The 26524-nt window shown below is 40.7% G+C and overlaps 1 protein-coding gene across 4 annotated transcripts in view; it reads left to right on the top strand.

Annotated features, from left to right (window-relative positions):
* The window catches only part of SRGAP2 (SLIT-ROBO Rho GTPase activating protein 2), a 203406-nt gene that overhangs the window by 151119 nt on the left and 25763 nt on the right, over positions 1 to 26524 (top strand). For all 4 annotated transcript variants that reach the window (XM_034767147.1, XM_034767146.1, XM_034767148.1 and 1 more), the window contains 8 exons: positions 654 to 851; positions 8578 to 8662; positions 11369 to 11396; positions 13123 to 13153; positions 17046 to 17106; positions 19688 to 19765; positions 21762 to 21896; positions 23396 to 23501. In XM_034767147.1, the coding sequence (XP_034623038.1) occupies positions 654 to 851; positions 8578 to 8662; positions 11369 to 11396; positions 13123 to 13153; positions 17046 to 17106; positions 19688 to 19765; positions 21762 to 21896; positions 23396 to 23501 (722 nt within the window). The remainder of the gene's footprint in view (positions 1 to 653; positions 852 to 8577; positions 8663 to 11368; positions 11397 to 13122; positions 13154 to 17045; positions 17107 to 19687; positions 19766 to 21761; positions 21897 to 23395; positions 23502 to 26524) is intronic.

Below are 26524 nucleotides of genomic sequence, written 5' to 3'. Positions count from 1 at the left end.
GTGAGGCGCTCCCCCTCTTTTGTGCTGCCTCTTTCCCTCCCTTCCTAGCCCTAAGCATTCATCCCATCAAGGTCTAGTATCCTTCTCAGTCTCTTTGACCTGAAAAGGTTTAAATGGATGGCATTGCATGGGGAGCCCCTCAGAATATCCAATGCACACCTCCAACCCCCCTGCAATTTATCATCCTGTTTGTGTGGTCCCTTTATAGGCCCCAAGCAAGGAAGACACCTTCAGTAAAAGACTTGGCAAATTACAAGGTGGTCTTATTTTAATGCAGTGTGTTTTGAAGCCCAAAGTGACAGGAATAAAATGATTCTGAGCCTTCCACGGTTCCCCCCAACACTTCTCTTTGCTATATGGGCAGATTCCCCTATTTCCCCCGCACCAGGGCACTGGAATAACCTTTTCCTTACTGCAGGGTTTGTACAGCATACAGCAATGCAGATTTATTTTGCTGGTAGCCGGTTGTTTACGTGGACTGTGCTCTGTTAATTAGCAGAGCTTGTACTGTGGTTACGGCCCATAGGACTCAAAGGCAGTCATATCAGTTTATTAATAAAATGTTCTGGGACACAGATCCCCTGTTTTTCACCTGCCGATTCTCATCTTTATTTATTTTTTATTTTAACTCCTCTTTGTCCTTGCTGAGGCAGGTTAAGAAAACTATGGAAGCCACACTGCAGACTATCCAAGATATAGTCACAATTGAGGACTTTGATGTCTCTGACTGCTTCCAGTACAGCAACTCCATGGAATCCGTCAAATCCACAGTCTCTGAAACTTTCATGAGCAAGCCAAGCATTGCCAAGAGACGGGCCAATCAGCAGGAAACGGAGCAGTTCTACTTCACGGTAAGGGATTTGACTTGCAAGGTGTTCACAATGACAAGAAGCTCTCAGGAACATTTGAGATGCTGCATTCATTGCCCCCTTATAGACATCCATGACCGTATTCTTGTTCTCTTGAGTTTTCCTATTTAATCTCCAGGGACAATTTTAATTTTTATAGGAAGCCATTTGAATCTACTTCTTAATGTTGGATAGCTCTTCCTGAAACTAGGAGAAACTTCCTGAAACTGCTTATTACCAAGCTTACACTTCACAGAGGAAATTAAAATGGAACAGAGCGCCCTGGGTTAGTCTTAGTTTGAAAGAATTTAAAGGGACAGTATTTTAATGATTTTTAAACTTTGATAACACATGCTTAATGAGTTTAGCTATACTTGTGCCTTCCCCCAGTAGGTAAACACTGACAACTTTGATTTGCTTTGTTGCTAATACAGAAAATGCCACTGTGGCTTAGTTGTTACTCTTTTCTCAACCCCAGCATCATACTGTAGGCTCCAGTCCAGTAGCATGTGGACAGAGAGCAACCAACGGAGGCCCATGAGGTCATGGCAACTCTGCATAGGTGCAGCGGGTGGCCTGCATGCTGCAGTTGCAGGATCAGGGCATTAGATCCATAATCAGGAACTTGCACTGTTCCTGACAAAATGATGTATTGTAGATCCACGAGAAGGGAAAATTAGAGTGTTCCTCATTTATTCTTGCTGCAGCCAGAGCTGGGTTTGTTTTTTTAAAAAAAACAAATAATGAAACTTTGTTTTTAGATTTTATTTTTTTTTTTGTTTAAAAAAGACATACAAGTACTTTGTCTACTGAATAGAATTTAGTGTTTGGATTGTAATATGACCAGGTGGTAAAATCTGGTCTCTCTCATCTGCCTACACTGGAGCTGAAAGGACAGAGCTTAAAATTTTGAAGGGAAAATTCCAAGTTTCTTCTAGGTTTACTACCTTTCAGACCAGCATGTATTTTTTCCCCCTGAGTTGTGATCACTTATGTTGAGCTGCTGCATCATTTAATATTTTCAAAATATATTCTTCCAAAAAGCAGATGAAAACCAGACCTGTAAAATTCATGACTCTGACCCCTTTTGAGAGCCTACTGCTATATTTAAAGCTTTCCGATTCCTCTTATGAGAATGGTGTTGCTTATTAAAATTGTGAAGCTCTGTGCAAATTACATTGGCTGACAGGATGGTTTTTGTCAGGTCTAGTCTAATAGTAAACTCTCCGATAAACCTATCATTCCTTAGAAAAGCACTCCAAATGCTTAAAAATAATGCATTAAATGTAAAAGTATTCTTCTAAGGTGAAACTGTCAGTTAGCAAAAAAAAGTGGGCAGGTGAATTGATACAATTAAGAAGCAATTGACGAGCCTGCTTGTGATTATGGAACTAGAAAAACGATATTTTAAATTGAATTTCAGGTATTCCCTCTAGAGAGAGCAGATGCTCTATGTGCAAATATGCACGTGCACATAGGGTTAGTTTACTGTGATTTTTATCTATGCAGGGTACTTTTCCATTTCGTAGTGTTAATATCCTGCTCCCATGCAGCCAGACCAGTGTAGTCCCAGAAGGATTGTAGGGCTGTCTCTGAGAAATGAAGGTGCTATTTATCATGTCCTATGCAACCATGATAAAATAACTGGGAACTGAATGAGGCTGATGTATGAAGGACCCTGTAAACAATCAAATCAGATACTTTATTGATTTTTTTTTTATTGGACAGACTTATAAATATCCTTAAGAATTCCAGACTTTGAATCTGTAAAGATCGGTTGTTTCCTCATACATAGAAATGAGCTGAAGAGCATTAATGAGAACTAGGATAAAGCCATGGTAAAGGCAGTATTGTTAGGAAAGAGAGAGAACCAAAATACACAGATCTTTTAAGGTACAGAACAGACCCCTGTAAAGGAAAGACTCCTATCTCCTCTCATTTCATACACTTCTGTATTGCAGCTCAAATGTGATGCATGTACACATACACACACACGCACCGTGTGTGCGCGCGCGCACGTATATATACACACATGCACATGCACAATGCTCACTGGAAGATAACAAGAAACAACTTTAAGTATCAACATAATCCTTGGTTCCAAATCAGTATTTACATACCATGCTGTTTGCTTTTGAACTTTTCAGCATTCATATACTGTGGTGGTAAGTACAATATCTAAGAGGGATTGCGTTCAGAAAACAAGTTTAAATTTAATAGTCTGCAAAGGATAGGAAGGAAGGAGATTGACTCCGTTTTCCCATCTATAAAATGGGGATTAATTTTGGCTTTATCGTTAAAAATAATATTAAGCAACACTACAATGCTTGCTCTCTTCAAAGTGCTTTACAAAAATGAATTTAATAAAATTTGACAAAACTCATGACATGAGTAAGTATTTCTAATTTCATCGATAATTAATTTTACAGAAATGTCATGCTGCTTCTGTCAGTGTACCACTCGTTCTCTTTTAATCACTACCATTAGACAGTGGTGTGATGATCTGATTTACTCATTGCATTCTGGGAACATTGCTAATTTTGCTGATGGCATCCACGTTGATGTTGTTTTTAAAAAATAAAAAAATAAGTTGCTCTGCCCAGATTTGAGATGGAGCCAAGGATATGGGGCATGTGACAGAAACTATTTCCATATAGTCTCGAAAGCATAACTGTCTGCCTTGACAGCAAAGCAGGAAGATGTACTCTAGTTTACACTTTGCTCTATTATGCATTCCACCTGACAGCTGCTTCCTGCTGGAAAAATTTGAACAGGCTCGGAGTGGGGGAGGGTATTAAAGGTGCGTGGATGTGGGGAAAGACAGCCATTGCAATGCATACACTGTTACTAGTTAACAGAGCCTCCTTTCTGAGGTCTCTGCAATATGGAAATGGTATTGTGACTGCCGTCTTTCTTTGTCCTCTTGCCTCTGATTGTACTTAGATTAAATCCAGGCCAGAAATTAAATCGTGTGGCGTTCACGCATACTTTTGTGTTGTTTGGTTTTTGCTGTTTGAAACCGAATGCTGCTGGATCTTCATAATTTGTCAAGAAAAACCTGCAGGTTTGATTTTAAATGGACATCCTTTTTATTTTGTGTGCTCTCCTGGGAGGTGGCATGCTCCGGAAGGTGGATTTAGTGTAGTATGAAGAGGATATGAAATACCAGTAGTCAGTAGAAACCATTGTTTTCTTTGTAGCAGCAATAGGAGAACTCTGCATTGGGCACAGTGTTCCTAATGTAACTCACAGAGACACCTCACAGCCTCAGAGACAAGAATAAATGTCAGAGAAACGCATCATGTATTTCTCTGGAACCCTGAGTGTTTGATAAGCTCTATATACAGGAATCTTTTCTCGCCTCTGAAGTGCGGCCACCTCTGAAATAAAACAAGGCAGTTCAGCGTGGCACCACGCGGATTTAGGGTAGTATGTGACATTCATCACTTGCTATCCTAAATAGTGATGAGTGTGTCATATTGCAAGGGGGAATTTTCAGGTAGCATTGCTCAAATTCTGCTTTAGCCATGAGGCTGGAGCTAAACCCCACCTCCTTTACTCATAAGTTATTGTAATGACCTCAGTTGGCCAGGAGAAAAGTTTTGTTTCCTTCATGAGATGGCACCTCCGGTGTTGCATATGGAGCACCCTGGGTTTTACAGAAATATCCATCAAGTGCAGGCCACCTTCAGCTCTGCTTTAATTGCATGCCTTAGATAGTATGGCTGTTTTTAAAGCTGTTCTTTCAGATTGTGGCCTGTCTGCCTTCTCCACAGCATGGGGCACTGGTCACTTGAGGTTTAAACTAGTGTAAACGGTGGATTCTTTATAACCTGAAGTCTTTAAATCCTCATTTGAGGACTTCAATAGCTCAGCCAGAGGTTATGGGTCTATTACAAGAGTGGGTGTGACTAGCAATGAGAACTAGGACAAAGCCATGGTGGATACAGTACTGTTAGAGGAGAAGGAGAACCAAAATATGTAGATGTTTCAAGGTACAGAACAGACCTGTGTAAAGGAAGGACACCTTTCTCCTCATTTCATAGACCTCTGTATGGCAGATATATGTGGCATATATACATAGATCATGATGGTCCCTTCTGGCCTTAAAGTCTGAGTGTCTATGTGCAGCTCTTCAGGAGCAAGGATTCATGGTCAAATGGGATCCAGCAGGGCAATCTCGTACCTCATCAAATGGTTATTTGTTTTAATGGGATCTTGACTGACAGCAGGAAGTAAACCAGTGACCTCTGACCAGTCCTGCAACAAAAGGTTTCTCTAATCACTGCACAACTTAGCCAAGGAATGCTTTGGCATCTTGTTCTCCCACATCTCAGTGACTGACTTTACAGACAGACTGAATCTTCATTTTGATCTTCAATTTCTCATTATTTTAAGTCTCCCCCTCCCCACCCTCCCCCAAGATCTGCTGATGTTTCATGGGAGATGTTTCTTAAAATCCATTCGTTACAGAGGGCTTTAGATGGTTTGTTCAGGAGTTTTTCTCATTCCCTTTGACCACAGTGTTCTGTGTGGTGTGTTTGTTTGGTAACTGGAGATACTCTCATGCAAACAGTGTTTGTCTATTAGAAAGTCATGAACTTGTACTGCTAATTTAATATATAATGTGTTAGGTAATATCATAATTAGCTGGTATGAAGAATGCTGATACCAGACGGTTAAGAGCCTGGCATTAAGTAAGGAATAAGCAGAAGACCAGATAGAATTTCAGAGAGAAACGGATCCTATTTTCATGCAAATAACCGTCTGTGTGGCCTATCCATATCAGTATTTAATATCCTTAGCTGAATAATAAATAGGATAAAGAGGCGAAAATTGCGTGTTAAAGCAGAATTGTGTCTAACGAGGATATTTATCAATTTTGCCATTAGGAGTCAGTGATTCTTTAATACTATCTGTGCCTCCCTACAAATGGCATTCTTCTACATTCTTCATCAATATGCAAAGAGATGCACCCAAGAAATACAATAATGCAATTCCATCAAGGTGGTTCATAAACCATGAGACAGTAACTGAAGCATTTTGTCACAAGAACAAAGATGAAACTTCATTACACACTTTAGTTTTATATTATGGAATTAAAAGAAGGTGTGTTTGATTTGTTGGTTTTTCTTTTGTGTTCCATATGCCAAAAAATGTGTACACATTTCCAATGTTCTGCCTAACTAGAAGGAATAGAACTGTCACATCAGCTGTGGGGGAACCAGATGGCTCAGTGGATTGGTAGTGGGGGAGAACATATCACAGCCATGTCACTGATTCTGCTGTCATCCAGAATGGTGGTAGTTTAAAATCTGTAGCTCTTGGGTGCTTTCATTTCAGCTCCTAGTGGACATGCAAACCACCCCACATAATGGATTAGCGCTCTTGTTGGCTCTCTCAGCCTAGAGGTCAAGAAGCGAAGAGGTCATGGAGACTGAATGGTCCTTACACCTAGAGGTGGTCCCTCCCTGAGGGGAATGGTATCTTCACAGGCCAGTGTGAGCAAACGTTGGCTTGCCGTTGTCCTTTGTGTACTTGGTCCATGGAAAAATAGGAGTTCAGTATGTAGTGTTGCCAATCCGGTATCTCTTCCCAGAACAAAACATAGGTTTTTTTTTTTAAGCTGCGGGGTAAGGGGTGGGGGAAGCAAACTAGTAATCCTGGTGGGAAATTTTGAATTCACTTTATTTTTTCAAATATACAGCTTAGTTCCTTGCTGTAAGTTGAAATGTAAAAAGCCTCTGACCCAATTCCCTCCTCCCCGCCTCACCACAACAATAATTACAAATATAAAAATAAAACCAATAAACTATACGTTGGACAAAGGAAAACACCTGCATTTGGTTTTTGACCTGAATAACAATGAAAATCCAGTTTCTACTGGGTGTTCATTATAATTATGTCAGAAGGTGCCAGGAGATAGTGAATACAGAAGTAAAGCAAGAATGACATAGTCTTACTCTGTCTATACTTCAGAAAGAAGCGTAGGTCTCTGGGGAAGCAAGTTTATTTGTGGGTCTTTAAACTTTTGATTTACCCATTGGCCACATCTTGTAATGTTTTGCGCCTATTCAGCTCTCCTTGACTTCTGTCAGAGTTGAGGGAGCTCAACACCTTTCAGAATCAGACTTATCTCCCATCCCAACTCCCTGGAGCATAAAATGCAATATCATTTGGCCGTTTTGCATGAGGTACGCAGGGACGAAACCCCAACCTGGTCTGTCAAAACTTGAGTGAAATTGTCTAGATCTGAATAGATGGATGCGACTCTTTCAGGGTTTAAAAAAAAAAAAAAATTAGAATGCAAGAAGCAGCCTATGCTTGGAATCAATTTGGACAGATTCTGGGAGGAAATCTCCAGTCAGCACTAAACTTTGGTACAAGGTTCTTTTGAAGGTTCTGGAATGTTTGGTTAACCTTAATTTTTAATGTATTTTGCCACTCACTGCTTTTATCCAGGACCAAAGCTGTTGATGTACCAGCCCTCAACAAAGCCGGTTGTGTGCTGCGAGTCTCCCAAGAGACTTAGTTTTGATGAAATTCCTACTCCAGTTCAGAGTCAGGAGCAGCATCCTGATTTTTGACCACTAATTAAAACCCACATGCCAATCTTCTTTGTGAATGACTTGTCTCTAGAAACGAACAGTCAGCGGACCCACAACTTGGGGCTTCTGGGATCCTCAATAGTTTTACTTTCCCTTGATATGGTCTATATATCCTGTTCCATGATTCTTCTCACCCTTTAAATATATTTATAGCGTGCCCATTGTTATGACCCACGCAAGACCAACTGAGGAAAATAGCACTTTAAATTAAGACCCCCTGTGTATTTCAAGGAGCTTAGTCTAAATTTGACACTACAAAGCTAGAGTGAAAGACAGTGGATAGAAATGAGGTAAGATGAGGACAAGAGTTGGAATAATTTATCATAGGATATTGCTTCACTTGAACTCGCTTTCTATTGGTTCCATTTTTGAAATGTTGTAGTGTATTATACGATAAAATTGTGTTCATCACTAATATTTGAGCAAAAGATTATAAATGCTTAACCTGTTCCAACTGTAAACTTGACACTGATCTTCTATACAGCACTCTGTACACTTGCAGCATGTTAGCAATGAAGAAAAATGTATTCTCCTCCAGAATAAGGGATGAAACGGTTTATAAATCTCTTCTGAAGAGCTGGGAAAACCTAGCCACCTCAAGAGAAACAAATAGAGAACGATCTGTGATATTTTAGCTTGAGATGAGCAGAGCAAATGTCATCTTTGTTGGGTTTTTTCCTTTCCTTATTGTGTATCCAGAATAGAGGCAGATGCAGTATCTGACGAGTAAAGTGGGGTGAGAGAGGTTAAGTGAGAGAATAAGCACAGTAGCAGCCTTTTAGTTTGTTAAAACAGATTGTTCATTCAGTTGTCGGTGACGTGATGAAAGTGCATTTCTGTCCCTCTCTCTGTCTGGAGAGCAGGGCGTAAGACGGCCACTTAGATGTCTCAGACATGCCAAGCATTCAGTTGTGAGTCAGTCCGTATCTAGACTGGGGCAAGAGAAATGAGATGGCAGATTGCTGGGGTATGGACTGAGACTCTGATATATGTCTGTAGATTTATTTCATCCTTCTCGCTATAGAGTTCACAACTGTATGCAGAGTCCAGCAGACCAAAGGTGGTCATCTGAGAAATAAACACCCCCTTGATGGTCTCGCTTTTCTCTTTCACCCCAACAGAAAATGAAGGAGTACCTGGAAGGCAGGAACCTGATTACTAAGCTCCAGGCCAAGCATGACCTTCTTCAGAAGACACTGGGAGAAAGTGAGTCTGGGACCTGCTTGTCACTGCATTAGACAGTCATCTATAGTTATTAAATTAGTCAGCTGACTGAGCGTAACTGTCCTAGATTACCAATGCTAAGCGGACATCTTCATGTTTTATGAATGTATTTTTTCCGGCTTACTTGGTGCAGCACTCTATGGGTGCTTGAGTAATTGTGAAAGGCAAATGCAAATGCTTAATGAGGTACTAATGTGCCTCGTCTATTCGTTTAAATGAAGCATGTGCCCGCTCAGGGCCCCCTTCCCCCCCATTAATAATCTGAACAGAGGTAAATCTTGTGATTTACTGTTTACTGCTGATCTTAGAAGCATTGCCTCATTAGGGTGGTAGAAAGGTTTGTTTGCATGGTAGATGAGCTGCTTTTCACCTCTGTAGGTTCAATCCAAACCAGGCTAATGCAGAACATGACCTTTATTCGTGGAAATAGAAATTTCAGAGCAGACAGAATGTGTTGCCCCCGCATCTACTTGGCTCGAAGCAGCTGTCAAGATTGAATGTTCCCACCACTGCTGGCCAAACACACACCTCAAGCAATGCATCCATGTCTTCATGCAAACCTCCCCCGCCAGCATTTGCAGAGAGGATGGATTGGCAGTCTCAATGTCTAGTCTGACTCCTAGAACCTTACATTTACATGATAGCAGGGCCTGCTCCTCTTTGCTAGGTATCTGAATTGAAGGCCACAAAGTTTATAGTGCGCAAGTTGTCTTCTGGATGAGAATTTAAACAGCGCGCAGGTTGTAAAGTGTTTGCTTTCAGGATAAAAATGTTTTCTCCCCCACCCCCCCAACAAAAAAAAGAGCTTCATGTTAATCAGACCAAACCTGTAGGAAGTGAGGAAAGGATATTAAGATTCCCTTGTCTCTCGACAACTGTCCTAGGAAGGGGAATCAGAAACGCTGTTTCCTTAAAGCATTTTTCCTCTGTCTCTAAGCATCTCCAAATGACACCCAACCTGCCCCTGTGACTAATCACATTCCTGGTTCATAGCTGACCCCTGCATACCATGACCTCTTTCCTCTTAACCTACCTGCCCCTTGAACCGATCTCAAGCTGAGGGGCAGAAGGCAGGAGCAAGAGGAATGTTTAATGTGTTGGTTGTCTCTCTCTAGATTTAGAGGCCCCTGCTGTTTGTGGTTGCTTTGCAATGCTTAAACTTCTTTGGAGCTGAGCTTGTGAAGGGATCTGGTGCATGTCAGAGTGAGCAAGAGCCACTTTAAAAAAAACAAAAACAAAAAAAAATCGCACACACAAAACCTGCTGTTATATGTGAAATCAAAGGAAACGGAGGTGCATTATGCCTCCAATCCAAAGCAAGGAAATCAATGGGATAAACAGAGTTGGGTGCTCAGCATCTAGCCCCATTTATAAAATGTCACTTAACTGGGAGTGGGTATACTAAAACCTTTCACGCACTGCGTCAGTCTCTCTCTAGGAAGTTTTGCCCACTGAAATGCAATGTGCAGCTGCATCTCTCCAGACACTGGGGAGTACATGTTTCTATTTTTTTGTTTTTTTCCTTTAGGTTACATTTTATCACTCCTCTTGCAAATTACCTTAATCTAAAGATGACAAGTTCTGGTAATAAAAATACCAGCAGGTCTTCCTTTCGACAAGTAATTATGTCTCTGACTGTCTACATTTGTCACTGTAATGTAAGAGCCTCTTGATGTTGCCACAGCCGTGTAATTTATATGTATGAATATTCCGTGATGGCAGTGGGACAGATGGTTAGGAACTCTGGTTGTGAATAACATTTTTATAAATTATGCACCATTTTGGTTAAATGAGCTTTTACGCAGGGAGGGGAAAGTGGCTGCTCACAAAGTGTTCTATTGATTCTCAGCAATCAACAATTAGCCCTTTTCATTCACTCTCTTCTACCCAGGTTCAGGGAGGCATTAAACTCTGGAGGGGAAAGGAGAGCCTCATCCTTAGCTGGTGTAAATCAGCATAGCTGTGATGTTGATTTACGCCACCTGAGGATCTGGCCTGGAATGTTGGGTTATCAAAGGTACTCGCCAAATATTGTCTCCTTTTTTCCTTACTGTGCTATTTTAAAATGCTGCCTGTCTCAGCAGCAGCCATGGTAGCTTGGTCCCCAAATTGCGAACAGAATGAAAGTTAATGGAACGATTTTGCAAATATGATTGCGGAAAATATCATTAAAGCTCTGCCTCCTGAAATAGCTAAATGCTAGCACGTCAAGCCTGTGGGCTAACAAATCAGAGAATGTTTTCAATCTTCCTAAGTGGTTTCATAAAGTATAATCTCTCTCCTCCTCCCCCCTCCCTGACAACCCTCTCCCCAGCTCCCTTGGGAAGGAGGAGGAGGGAGAGGTTGAGAAGGCTAGTTTTTTGGCAGTGAAAGTCAACAATTAGAGTGCACGGGAACCAATTTTCAGATACAATGCTTTCCAGAGAGAGAGTCCTCAGGCAGCCGAAGCTGGTTTCTGCATTTCCTGGTCAGCCACAGAGTAGCCTTGCCAACGGGGATGGGCTCACATGATCTTAATAGCAGCAGTTCTTGGGGGAAGCAGCCACATTGTCACTCCTTAAAGCTGTTGTTCTCCCTTCCCCACGCTCCCCTGCTTCCAAATTAAGGTCCGCATGTCGGTCAAAAGCGTTTTCCCATTTCTGTTCTCTGGTGCAAGCCTTTATATTTCTTTCTTTGTCTCCCTAACAGGTCAAAGGACTGATTGCTCCCTTGCAAGGTAGGTGTGGCTCAAATAAACATTGTTTAAAAAAGAGCCTCTTCCAAAAAGACAGCTGACAAAAGGAGTCAGTCACCAATTCAGGACCTGTGTAGATTAGGAAGATGAGGTGGGGTTTGCGAATTTCCTGTTAAGCAACACATCTTTAAGCACCATTGCCTTTGTCTGCTCTAGATACTAAATGACGTCCAAGTTCACGAACACCATATTGCTAAACACACCTCGTTTTTCTAACCTAGATGGGGCCCTGGACTCTTCAGGATTTATCCACGTGTGTGGGGGGAGGGGGAAGAGACAAGCAGCATCTTGAAGTGCTTGTGATTGCTTAATAGGAGGGTGGGGGCGGGGGAAGAGAATGGTCATAGAGGCGTTTTCTTCTCCTTGCCCTGCTGACCTCATCTGGCCTGACATGGAATTGGATTGCAGCACAGAGAGGCCATGAAGAATAAATATTTTGCTGTAACTGAGGCCAAGTATCAATCACGGTGCCGTAGAAGTCACCAAATATGTGAAACTCAGCCTCTCATCATGAGGGGTGGGGGGCTTTCTGTGAAATGTAACAGTTCTGTGACTCTGAATTTGTTTTTGGGGGCTGTGTTGGCCACAGGGATTGTGCAGCACGCTGGCTTCTTAAAGTGAGGGTGATTACTGCAGATCTGAAATCCTTACTCCATTTTCCCCATTCCTCACAGTAAAGCAGAGCTGACAGGTCCTAATTAGGGTCTGACATCTGTAATAATAAAATATTATTCATTGTGAAACAACTTTAAATATCAGAATCATTTTCACCAATAGTCTAAAATATACCTCACTGCCTGTGACAGCTCATGAAATCTGCTTTCTTGCTTTCTCGCTACAGCTCATTCTTTTAAAAAAAAAAAAAAAAAAAAAAAAAAAAAAATCTGCAAAATGAACGCTATAATTGTGATTCTTAAACACAATAAAATTGACATACTTAGAATTCCGCAGTCAACTGTCCTGGCAGGCAGTTGGGCTGAATGATCCATTAGGCTTTCTCTATCCTTATCTCCCATGATTCAGTTTTACAGAAAACTAAATTTCTAAACCCCAGAAATAATATAAAAGGAAGGACTTTCAGCAGAGCAGGCTCAGACCTCCTTCAGATCAGGCACTAATATCCGCCTGCATAAACAATAATTATGAAGCCATTTGTAATCATGATCTTGTTATTTGGAAATGGTTTAATTTGGTGTCCATTTTTTATTTTTTTATCACAGGTTATTATAAAGAATGCATTAATATGCTTATATTAACAGCACAGAGGGAAACCAATTTACTTTTTTCTCCCCCTCTCCCTGTGGCTTTAAATCATCCAGTACAATGGACCTACTTTGGAGAGGTGCTCTCTGAAAATTATAACCAACTTGATTTAGAGTGAAGGGGTTTATATACTGGATTTTCATATGGTTGGAAGGAAGAGGTTAAGTACAGGCTTGTGTTAAGGCAATGGGCTCCCCTGTTCCAGTTTCAGGATTACCGTGCTTTTATATTAAATCACTTAGTCTTTCCAAAGTTCCTGTGAACTGACAGAGTGTAGATCATTGAAATTGTTTCCCACATCTGGGTCCTTTCCCCACCAAGACTGAGTGCAGTTTTTGAAATACCATACAAGCAAGTATTTTGGTTGTCAGTGGTCACCTTGACATTTGCCTGTGTTCTTTCCTCTCCATCTTCAACCGATGATCCGTTCTGGGCTTCTGATCAGTGGCAGACGCAGCTCTACTATAAGGAAGCAGGTAATAAAGAACTCATTGAAGCATGCAACTCTGTGTGTGGGGATGGGGGGTTATTTTTGTCTCTCTCTCTTGCATAGAGCTTTTTTGTATGTTCTTTTTGAGTGTTTGGGAATGTAAGAACTGAAATGGTAAAAACCTTCCATATACCTTTTGCAGTCACCTTTTTGGGCAATAACAAACTTCATTTTTATGTTTTTTTTGGTATTTTTGAGAAAGATCTGGTGTCTAGAATTCCATACAAGTTGGATGCAGTCCTATATTCTGAGGCTGTAACTTCTTCTGGACAGGCATTGGTTGAGATATTCAAAGCCATCTGTCAGTTTTTGACACGCATCTTCCATTAAAATTAATGGCAACTTGGAAATCAGGACTGATCTTTGTGTTTTGTACAGTGTTGAGTGGATTGTCCATACTAAACCAACAATAAATAATGATATTGGAAGGATGATATTTGGGCGTGTGGGATAGCTCAGTGGTTTGAGCATTTGCCTGCTAAACTCAGGATTGTGAGTTCAGTCCTTGAGGGGACCATTTAAGGATCTGGGGCAAAAATCTGTCAGGGGATTGGTCCTGCTTTGAACAGGGGGTTGGACTAGATGACCATCTGAGGTCCCTTCCAACCCTGATATTCTATGGTTCTATGGCTATATGACTTGGAGCTCAGGCATTCCCAATTACTGAACAATTTTGGTTAAAGGCTGGTACTGAATCAGCTCAATAACTTAAGTTATAATAGTACTTGCCCTTCTATAGAGCCTTCCATCAGAGGGGCTCAAAGCATTTGGCAAACATTAGTGAGTTGAGTATTCGTGTGACATTGGATAGTATTATCCCCATTTTACATATGGGGAAACTGAGTCACAGACCGTAAGTGATTTTCCCCCGCATGCCACATAGTGTCTGGAAGAGCTTGGAATAGAACCCAAGCTGCCTGACTCTCAGCTGCTTCTTGAGCCATGCTACCATCTTCCTACTCATCATATGGCATCGTTAGACTCTGCCCTGTAGTAGTCTTCCTGAAGAACAATAGGTATGTTAGTTATATGGCTCATATGAGAGATACTCTTGTTGAAGAGTATACTTTCAATCTTAACTTGTGACAGAATAGGGCAATGTATTTATCCTCCTTTTAGTTTATCTTCACCCATGACAGGTGTGTGTGCTTGTATCACTGTCTTCTATGGGTGGAACTATCAGACCTGCTTGTCTGTGACATCATTACCCACTAGCAGCCTACATAAACTGCTGCACTAAAGTTCATAGTCCATTGTCTCCTGATGACATATATTTGTACTGCTATTCGTACTCTTTTAAATTCACATTTCTATTAAATAAAGTTGTAACTGCATGCTGGCCATACCTTTCATAATAAAAGGGACTCCAAGGAATTCTAAGGATGCTTTCTTTTCTGTCCATAGTGGATGACTTATTGCCTTTTAAACTATGACATTTTAATAACAAAGGAACTAGATCAGGTTATCCTGGGATAGGAAGGAGCTGGAAAAAATTTTTCACATCCAATAGAGAGAAGATTTGACTTGAAACATCATTTCATCTGCTCCTCCTTTGGTCCCTTTTTCATTCTTGAGCAATAGCTTACAGAATCTGTCTGCTGACACTTTTCATTAGCCAGAAAGTAGGTCGCAATTGCTGTTAGAAGGCATTGTATATAGCAGGATAGCCAGCACCATGCGCGTCTTGTTAGTAGGTTGGTAGTTTGAGGGAAAGGCAGACTGTATTTTACATTTTTCTTTCCTATTTAGGAAATTGTAGGCACGATATGTCCCTTGCTATATTCTGAGCAATGATTATAAGCTATGTTTAAAATCCAGTATGCTGATTTTTGAAAACCCACTTTCCATGTTGCATCTCAAGATTTTTGGCTTTATCATAATTTAGTATGTAGGCTGCTGTGCTGCAGCTAGATGAAAGGTATAGTCGTAGTTATTTTGGGATGCTGGAGAGCAGGGGAGAGTTTGTAGAAATATCTGCCGTGAATAAAAGCTATATAAATTGAATAAAAATCTGAATCCTTATTTAGAGAATTTGCATTTCAAGTTGTTTGCAGGCTCTCCTATGCAGAGCTGGATCTTTTGAATATCCTGAACTCATCTGTTGTGGAGATTGTTGCTTTGTTTACACACTAGTAACAGACTCTTTCAACAGGAAGTGAAATAGCTGCATGTCTGTTTATTAATGGCCATTCACAGTAGTGTTTGAGGGCTCACAATGTATTCTGTACTTGATTGGAGATGACATACTATACCCTGTGACTTGAAAACCTAAAAACTAATCAGTTTGGAAAAATGAGTGCCTCTGTGCCTCAAATAATCCACATGAAATCACTTGTGTGTGACTCTTTTGAGTGTGACCTACCAATTTAAATTGCACGTCGTTCAGAAATTATCTCTTTGAGGACAGAGTGTGTTTTTTCTCTCTAAAGTTCATTTGGTGCTTCTCTGAAATGAGTTGTGTAAATCTGTGGTGCTATTTGGATGATTATTTAATAAACTCTTTGTCATTCGCCAAGTAAGCTGCAGGTTCCCATAGTGTTTCAAAGCACTGTTGTATTGCAAAGTGTCCTCTTATACAGCTTGCAGAAAGCTAGTGCAATCCAGATAATGAGGAGGGAAAATTGTTAATTACAAAATTACATTTGATGTTTTCCTAAAAGATCTGCTCTGGGAATTACTTTGGGGAAGTTCCCTGGCCTGGGTTATACAGGAGGTCAGACTAGATGATCACAATGGTCCCTTCTGGCCTTGGAATCTATGAATTAAAGGAATTCTACAGGCCACTAAAAGGAAAATCACTAAACCTTTTAAAAATATATATTCAATTAAGTCACTTAACCTCTGTGCCTTAGTTGACTCTTTCCTAAAATGGGAACAGTAATACACTATCTCACAGATATTGCTGAAATCAAATTGTTTGCAAAGTATCTTGTGATCCTCTGAAGACGGGCTAAAGAAGTGCATTGAACTGTTCGCCTGTTACACAACTTCATCACTGAATTGCTTATGGTGGAAATTGGCAAGCTAGAAAGTGTCATTTACTGTGTTCTGGCCCTGGCCCAAAGAACAGCCTGCACTCCAAGCTGTCATTGTGAACTGGTATTTTTACAGTACTCAGTGCTTAGCCCAAAGGTCAGTGAGCATATGACATCTAAAATGTTTCTGCAATAAAATGTCAGGAACTTGTTCTGCAAAACCAAAATTTGTCATGTTTGGGATATATGGAAATCAATCTGAAAAATGTACAAATATGGACTCGGCCAGAGGGCCACAACTTTGTGTGGGCATGCGCTGCACGAGATGAAGGAAGGGCATAGTAGGTTTTCTCTCCTTTTCCTTCCCTGGCACCTTGTGCACCAGTTGAGCACAGGTGTTGTGCAGAGTTAGTCATTACAGCAGCACCAACTGGCCTTCTCAAAGCATGATGTTGGCAAAGCTGGCCAGCCACAGGTAGCTCGTATGACACCATTGGTACTATAACATTGCTGCTTCCAGAGGCATTGCATGGAGCTGTGCCCTAAAGATGTTAGTGCAGCCCAATAACGGTCTTCTACACTGAGTCCAGATCAGAATTGGTGATCCTTGGTTTTGACTTGGTGCTTTTTCATTGCACATAGATATATTTATTCCTGTATAGCTTGGGATGGCAGTTACCATCTCTGCAAAAGGCAGTGTTATGTCTCTAGAATAATTCACAAACCAAATAGTACCTCCTTCAGAGACTCTGCTTCGGGCCCTGTGGACAGCTCTGTTCCCAATCCCTGGCAGAAGGTGTATTGCTCCATGAAGTTTTGCTTGTGGATTTCAGAGTTGTTTTTTATTTTTCAGTCAGCTCTGTGCTTGACTATTTGTTTTAATTTTCTCCCTTGGTTGCTCAGGACTCCAGCCAAGCCATTCCCCTTGTGGTGGAGAGCTGCATACGATTCATTAGCAGACATGGTAAGTTTACAGATGACACAGTAATCATTTTTTCAAATGCCCCTTAACAGAATAAGGCAGGCAAAACCTTTTTTTGTTTTTTAAGGGTGTTTAAACTCATAATGAGGAACCAGAAAACTTCGATTTGGATCCTGCCCCTGAACTCTAGGAAAGTTCACATCCAAGTTTCATAATCTGAGTCCGTCCATCTCTAATTTAAGTGAATCACATGGCCTCTTCAATGTGCAGAGTCTCTTGTGAATGTTTAGAGTAGCCTGGTGCAGAACGTGTGTGTTAGAATCCTACAGCAGGCACTACTAAGAACTCCCCACTGTCCACTTGGAAGAGTCAGTAGTGCTGCACTATTGTCTATCCTAAGCATAGGCAGACAGATTGGCTGCTGCAGGTATTTGAGGTGGGGAATGCTAAGCACTAAATAGTGCCTCCTACATGTATCCTTCCTTCCCAGCGGGGAGTTATTTTGCTGCTGCAGAAGTGTTCAAGTTTCCTTAGGTTTCATTCAACGTGTGTCCCATAGCTTCTTGTCTTCAGTCTTGCATGAAGTTGGAAGATTATCTCTCTGACTGGGGCAATATTACCAGGCCTTTGTGTTCAAGTTGTTCCTGTGCCTTTATCTCTTGCCTTGTCATGTAACCTCCCTCCCAATATCTGTCTTGCCTACTCACAACTCTCCCCGCCTCACATTCTGAGCTATTCTCCTTGCCCACAATATTCAAGTGACCGTTCAGGGGAGCTGAGGTGCAGATTTATTTGCTTGGATAAAGGATAAATGTAGTATTTTAAGATAAACATCTTCCACACATTTTATTCTAAGTTGTATGTGTTTTTAATGTTATTTAATAATAGCATGAAGAACGACTGCTAGTCAATAAGCTTGGGGTTTGTTTTCATCTAACCAATAACAGAGCCAGAGAATAGGTTCAATTGTACTTTGCTTTTGTTTTAATCACTATTGCACGTTGGAAACTATTGTGTAGGTTCTCCCCACTTTTTCCCTTTTGGAGTACCAAATAAAATATATGCTAAAGAAAGCACAATTTGGGATTCGAGACATGTGCTCTTCTCGTACAAATCCATGTCAAAGGAGAATTATAAAGAATTGATGGCTTAACCCATTAAAGTTAAATTCTGTAACATGGTTATTACCTCTTACATCTGAATTGATGCTTTTGAATAAAGATTTCCTTGTAGATAGTGGATTGATTCCATTTTCATTCTCAGTTTGCTGCATTTCGGTATATATTTTCACTGTGCAATGTGATGTGTGCTGATGATACCAGGAATAATTAAGGGCCATATAACACAAGAATGTCATTGCCTGGGGATTAAAATAGTACCATAATTTGAGAAGAAGAGCTGGCCACAGATGATCCAAAAGAGCTTATTAGTTACATATACAGTGCCATAAACCTACAGTACATAGAGCTTTGCAAAAGTCAAATTCCCTGCTCCTGTCCAAAGGCTTGAATAAATACAACCATTTCCTTGTGCTGGAATTATTTTAGAAGTTAGGATGTTGGTTTTAAATGTTTGCTGCTCATATTTCATGTTCCAACAAAGATATTTTATAGGAATCCATTGGAATCCATCAACTACTTGCCCCCATTAGTTTTAATGATTTTATAATACTTAACTACTCTACTGGAATATCCTGAAAACTCCCCTAGAGTCCCAAATATCAAGTCACATTAGTGGTAGTTATATTCTGTAATTTCAATTGAATAAGTTGTTCACTTCTTGTTGTAACTATTTTCTATTGTTGCTGTTAAACAATAAAAAGTTGCTGTGTTCTGCCCAAGGAGTGGCTTCAATATATAGGTTGTATATGGGCGAAGTGATTCAATATATAGGTTGTATATGAGTTTAAGTTTGTAGAGTACTTTGTGGTACTTCCTTCTAGTGAGGGAGGGAAGTAAATACTTTTTTCCTGGTGTGGAAGGGGAGTTTATCCCTTGTTATATTCTTAGATTTTTGCAGAAGGAGATTTTCCAAAGGGTGTGAGAATTTGGCCTGTCCTGCTTGTTGACGTGGTTGTAATGTTTTAGATGGATGGGATCCCACCCTGATTGTGCCTAGGCTGGGCAGAATTATTTTTTTTAATAATTTCAACAGATGATATCAATGTTTATTTTTAAGGGTGATTTTAAATTTTTGCAGTTGCACAAAATTATGAGCTTTAAGCATTTTTTAAAAGTTGTATCAGAATTTTCACATTTGTGGGAAATTATGTAGAGGTCAAATGATGATTTAATGACAGTACATGTTAAGATTCAAAAAGTTAAAGCATTATATAAACTGTTAAAAGTCAAATTGTCAACATCACATGCCAAAATATTTCAAGTAAATATTCTTAAAACAAACGAAGTTCTCAAGCAGTGTTTTTCTTACTTTGCCGATTTGTAAACTTCAGTTATCATAGGAAAATGTTTTTGTTGGTTTGTGATATATGGTGAAAGACATTTAATGACACTTTCCAATAAAACTCATCTTTTCAAATTGGTTATGCAATATTACTTTGCCAGATGAGGACCTGAGTTGAAATCTTTGACTGTCATTGTGGGTTTCTCTTATTGTCTTACAGGACTGCAGCATGAAGGCATATTCAGAGTGTCTGGATCGCAGGTTGAGGTGAATGATATCAAAAACGCATTTGAGAGAGGTAAGGAGGGTGTATTCTGTATCATATCATCACAGGTGTTACCATTCTAAAATACCTTTAGTATTTTGGACACAACTGATTGTGCCCTGTGTAGTGTGGTTTTTTTACAGTTCTACATTTCATAAATTACTTCAGGCAGAGAATTTTTTTCAATGCTCACTAACCTTGAACATATAAAGTCACTTGATATCTTATGCTTCATGTCTTGCTACATCGCCGTATAATAATAATTCAGAATTTCGGCACCTGTCATGTTGGATTGTTTAATGACTGCACACATTTCCTTCTTGGATTTAACTACCTAGTCTGTTTTCCTCCACCTTGTGAATAGACTCTATTCCATGCCTGGGGTGGGATCTCTTGCCCCTGACATTTCTTGTAAAGCAATATGACTACATTTACTCTAATCACCACTAAGTAAGAGAGTCCATTTCAACTCACTGTTCATTTTACTCTTATTTGGAGGGCTTTTGTTGGGTTTTTAGCTTGCATATGTGATTGGCCTTATGCACAAGCAACTGTTTGGGGGCCCTCTGACACAGCAAGTCACATCTGACCCAGTTTCCCTGCCACAGTGGGACCAGAGAAAAAGTTAGCTTTCAGATCAGTCCTAGCAGTTTGTGGCCCCCTTCTTGCTTGGGACTCTGAAAATCACAAGGCTGGTCCTGCTTCCTCATACATTTCATGTTGCAAGTGACACATGAATTGTAAGTTTTCATGTTCACATATCTCCACATCCCAGATATGGGTGCATAGCAAATTGCTATCAATGAGAGGAGAGAGAGAGAGATGTACATATTTTAGAGATGTGATCTTATTCTGCCTAACCATGATGTTGTTGAGACTACAATGCATTTGTCTTTTATCTGAGAATGAAATACCTTGGAGAACAAAGGAAATGCATGTGTGGTAGGGTTGAGGGCTTACAACATCAGACTCTGACTACCTTTCTTAAAGTAAAGGACAGATGTCAGACATTTCAGGGAAAACAGCCAGTTATTCCAGTATCACCAAAATAACATTACTTTTTTTAGTTTCGTTTTGCTTGTCCCTCTAAAGAGGATGATATACAGAACTGACGAAGTTAACAATAATGTCTGTGCAGTTTATTACTTAATCCAGAACCCTTGGTAGCAGTTAATATCAAAGATAATGCTCTGGTTCATAGTGGACCATTTATTATCCTGTGTGGTTATTAAAGTAATAGGCAAGCTTTGGTAATTTCCGTCACATAATGGATATATATAGCTTCGATTTGAGGTTTGCCCCATCATAAAATCTAATTATATTTGATAGGGAGATTTCTGTAGGGAATAGCTCCTTCAGTGTGTGTCTTCTTTTTTGTAATAGGCGAACTACAGTATAGATAGTTACAAATTAACTGCACCAGAAACTTTATTTTCCTACCAATCCAGCACAACATGTCTCTTTCTAAGACTTGTAAAGGTAGTGATTGGCACAAGCATTGGCCTGCTGTGTAGGCCCCAAAGCAACCCCACAGTGAATCACAGAGTTAATTAGATGTGAGCAGTTTGTGGCAATGTTTCCTACTTCCTATAACCCAGTTAAGAAATGCTCTGTCTGTTCCCTCCAACCAAAAACACCTGGACTGCAGAGCCTCCCAAAGTTACCACAGCTCCAGGAGTAATTCCATCCCCAATGTGGTCATAGGTGGGGGACTCTTCCTCCATGTGTTGGGATCAGATGAGAAAGTCAACCCCTTTATCTGCCTGACTGGGGCATGCAGCCATCTCCAGCCACAGAGGATGGCTGCCAAGGACCTTTCTTGATTGCTGTACTTAAGGGACGACTTTCCCAATCACCCATTGCCTGCTCGGTGTTTTGGGAGAATAGGGAGTAACCTTTGGATTACGTGGATCCTTCTTTCTGGCTGAGACATGTCCTTCTAGCAGAGCAGCCAGATCCTCTGCTTACCAAAGATCTTACTATTCCTCCCTACCTCCTTTTTTTTTATTCTTGTTTTTGTTGTAACTAGGGGAGGATCCACTGGCTGGAGACCAAAATGACCATGATATGGACTCGATAGCGGGAGTTCTGAAACTCTATTTCCGAGGGCTGGAGCACCCTCTGTTTCCGAAGGAAATCTTTCATGATCTGATTGCCTGTGTCAGTAAGTAGATGAAGTAATGGTGTCTTCTATTTAAATAGAAGACCTCCAAAAAAATGCAGATGACCCTTTATCAACCCCCCCAATCCTCTGCTCCCCATTCCCCCCCAAAACGATCAGTTTATGGTAATAAGAGTAAACTTTTATTGTACCAGAAATGTTGATTTTATTTTCCATCATAGCCCAGATTGCTTTTTTTGAGCATCCCATCTTCATCGCCTCCCAAAATATTTCTCCTAATCCCTTTTAGGCTCTGTGCTCCAGCCATCATCCAGAGAGGACTGCTCAACTCTCTCTTTGCAGCATTCTTTAATCTCATGGCAGAGCCTGTTTAGGAAAGTGAATCTGAGAAGAGAATGAAGTGGATCCTTCGGGATCTGCACCACAGCAGCATGTTTGAGATAGTGGCCACAGCATCTTCAGAGCCAAAGCTTCAGAAGTAGTTTTTTTTTAAAATTAATAATTGGCACAAAATGCTCCTTTAAAGGCCTAAACTCAGAACGTGCTTGCAGCTGCCATCTTGGAAGCCCACTGTTCTAGCAGAATTTTCCTGCCCAGTCTATCCATGTACATGCAGCACATCTGTTCTGGTGCATGCCATGTATTTCCAGCAGGGAAGCAGCTGTGTGTTCTAACCAGTCTGAATAACCCTTCCATTAACCACAAGGAAGATTCCTTATGGACTCTCACTACTAAATGTATAATGTGAGAGTGATCACAGTCCAGGTATAAACAGCTTGGATTATTTCAAAGCTTTTTCTTTTTTGTTGGAAACCAAGTTTAAATGGTCCCATTATGGCCGAATCATTCAGCAGCAAAGAATGAATCTATTGTCCAGGCAGTGGAATAGCCATCAGCGGCAGCCTTTGAAGTGGGGCAAAGATAACTGCTTCCGAAACAACTCATGGTTTTCTTCTCACAGTAATGACTTTACAAAGCTTAATTCATATTAGATGAAAAGAAAACTGCTCCCAAATAACTTCATCCTTCCAAGGCTGAGGATTTATGCTGCCCACTTTTTTTTCCTCCGTCGTCTGCTGCACACAGAGCTTTTAGCTCACCCTTTAGCTATGGTAATCTATTTTCTGAGTCAGACCAAACACTTTTTTGTTCAACACCCACCTTTTGTAACTGATTGGAATGAGCTATTGTGTTGGATCTAGTGAAACAGACATCACTCAGTGCACCCACACTGTAAGGGAACCTGCAGACAGATTACACATACCATGTATCTTTGTAATAAAGGGCTTTGCAGAACAGGTTATGCATACATTACATCATCCAATAAGGCATTTCTGGAGAACACATCATACACCTTACAGGAAGCAGATAGCCCCTTTCTTCCCCAAGATTCTGTGCTACTGTATCTTGGCTTCTATCTTTAATATTTTACACCCTAGTGTAGGGAACCTCCTTGTGTGCCACAGACGTGCAGATTCAGTGACTTCAGGTATGACCATGGTGATATAATAACTCTGTATGGTGCTCTTTCCTCCTTTCAGCAATGGATAACTTACAAGAAAGAGCACTACACATCCGGAAGGTCCTTCTGAGCTTGCCTAAAACCACTCTGATTGTAATGAGATACCTCTTTGCATTCCTCAGTCAGTGAGTATCCCTGAAAGCACCAGAGCTCTGCAATAGATGTTGGGGTTGGTATAAATGTGGTGAATGAGAGGACTGCAGATTTGACACTCTGCAGTTTCTGATCCAGAGCAGCAGTTCAGGGTACAAGTGCCGTTCTCTTTGCCAGTAGCAGTTTGTTGCCTCTCAGCCTGCTTACTTAACTATTGTATCTCTTTTGCTGGGCCCTCTCAGCATTGCAAAATGGTAACTAGAAAAAACTTGAGCAACCTCAACAGAGTTCTTGAAATGAAAATTCATAATACTAGAGCTAGCCTGGTAAGCTAATGTAAGTGCAGCATGAAGGATCAGGGGCTGGGTCCCAGGCTAACAAGAACTGGGAATGCTGCGTACTCCATCTTTGTTGGGGTAGATGGGCTCAAAATGCATAAGATCCTTACTCCCCAGCTGGTGGGTACATGGAGCTCTGCTGGCAGAGGGGACCCAGCCTTATTCTCCTTGCATGCTGTGGGGCTCTTGAGGGTGCTAAGAGGAGGAAATGTTGCATCCCTGCATATATTCTGTATGGAAGCTGAGAACATCAAATGGGTGTTCCAGTGGTATTGTCCTTCAGCATGTTCACATTGGGGCAGGTAAAAAAAGGGAGACTGCATTTGGGAGGGGATGTTGAAATTATCAATGGTATATACACAGTATTTGGGCTTGAATCAAAACACTAGATCTGTACAATCCTAAACTTTGGCAGAGACTGAATCTGACCTTCCCATCTGGCACCTTTATAACAGACTGAACCAAAATTCTGGATCACAACATCCCCAGAAGTTTTTGGATCTGAAGCTAAATTTTGCAGCCTCCCTCTAGACATCGCCAAAGTTCCCTGAAACGTTATACTAAAACCAAGCAATAGAAAACCAGGCACTGTCCCAATGATTATATGTTGGCATTGCTCTGTGGATTCCTGTCTGGTTGACCAATTGCATCAGGGGAGTGACCGTACAAGAAGATTCAACCTTCCATACTTCAGAGCTGAATTCTGAGGTGTAGCTCTGCAAAGCTCAGTCATCTTAATCGCATCATTTTGGCAACCTGGAGGATGGATGTCTCATCCTTTTCCTCATGATGGGTTTAACGTCTTGTACTGCAATTTAAGGTTTCAGCTATAAATAACTTACAGAGGGCTATGGAACCTCTTGCCCTTTCTCTCATCTGTCTCCCACAGGTCATTAAAACTAGCTAGACAAAGCAGCCCTTTCTGCCCTCACTGTGCCTCCAATAAAATGGAGGAAAATTCGGCTTCCAGAATGGATTCGTGTTCCCATTGGAGAAATAGTGTGTGTTTAGTTTGTGTAGAGCTTGGGAAATTTATTTCTACAACTGCTTTGAGAAATCTTACTGGTTTTAACTAATAAGTTATGCTATGGCCATTGAACAACCAGTCTTACACAACAGTGCAACAGACATTATTCATGAAATAAAGCATAGCCCTAAAACTCAAGGGATCACACTCTGTTTAGACATGCATATGCAACTCCCACTGACTTCTGAAGCCGAAATAAAAATCGCTGTAGCTTGTTGAATTGTTTTGGCTCCTAATTGGATTAGCCGCACTTCCAAAACTAACTTGAAAAGCAAAGGACTCTAAATAAACCCCAAGGCTGACTTCATAGCAGAACTGAAAGTGATGTAAATCCAACCTCAGCCTGCAGAAAATACTCCCTAAAGTTGTGAAATCCTCAGTACTACAAACTAAATCGGACCAGGCCTGGTCATGCTTGGATGGGAGACATTCTAGAGTAACCCCCAGTATGCAGCAGGAGCTGGAACTGCTGTTTCAGTAGATTACACTCTTCCTGCTAAGTATTGAACTGCTGCCCCAGATTGATGGTAAAGACTATCTCCATTTTGTGATAATTACGGAGCCCATTTCACTTGAGATAAGCTTAGTGGAATGTTTGCCCACCTTGCATCCTATCTAAATATCGTAGCTAACTATGTATTTTCATTGAGATGGTATTTTTCTTTCTGTCCTAAATGCTGTGCACTCTTGTAAACAGCTTGGGCAATAAGATTTCTCAGAGCTGTTGTGCTGATGTGTTCAACCTCAGAGGTGGCTGCATTTCTATGGGGGGGTGAAGTGATTCCTGCATATGTAAACTCGTAAAGCACTTCAGACTTCTCTATGTAAGCAGGTTATTAAAATAAGATTGATAATATTTTGGTTTTACTGCTCATGTGGCAATCGACATTAAATAATTCAGAGACTTGAGTCCTGTTACCTGTGTTTGAGGCGCTAATACATCAGCTGCTCCTGAGAGATGCCCAGTCTCCTATGTAGAACTTGGTAGCGAGTTTAAAAACCCTTACTAAAATGGTTCAGGGCATTTGTTGAATCCGATCCGATATATACATCTCTGCCCAGATATAACGCAACCTGATATAACACGAATTCGGATATAAAGCAGTGCTCCGGGGGCGGGGCTGCGCACTCCGGCGGATCAAAGCAAGTTGGATATAATGCAGTTTCACCTATAACGCAGTAAGATTTTTTTTTTTTTTGGGCTCCTGAGGACAGCGTTATATTGAGGTAGAGGTATATTGCAGAAATTGTTATTGCACTGTGGAAAACCAAAAAACATTCACAAGATTACCACTGTCTTTTCCTCCTCCCAAGCTCTTGCATAGGAAAGAGATACTCTGCAGTGCAAGAAGAGAAACTTTCCACAATAGTGCTGTGAAATTCTTCAATGCCTTGGGATTCTCATTCCACAGATGTCATTTCTGGAGTCATTGAAGTGGATGTTTCCTTCCAGCCTTAATAGCTTTTAATTATTTTAAGAAGTGAACTGGAAAACAGGGTCTTTCAAGGGGGTTGTTCTAGAACTTAGCTCTCTGTTTGGTGCTTAACCATTAACTGGTGCCTTGAAAGGCTTAAATTACAGGTTTGGGGTTAAAATTCTTTCAGATGAAAGAAGTGTTGCTGTGCAGAGACTCAATGTTCTGGCTGCACTTGGTAAATCCTACAGATGGGCTCCAGGAAAAGCTGCTAA

Source organism: Trachemys scripta, chromosome 4, assembly GCF_013100865.1.
Source record: "Trachemys scripta elegans isolate TJP31775 chromosome 4, CAS_Tse_1.0, whole genome shotgun sequence".
NCBI classification, from domain to species: domain Eukaryota; kingdom Metazoa; phylum Chordata; order Testudines; family Emydidae; genus Trachemys; species Trachemys scripta.
Note: the sequence above shows the minus strand (reverse complement) of the source record. Positions and strands in the feature narration are given on the sequence as shown.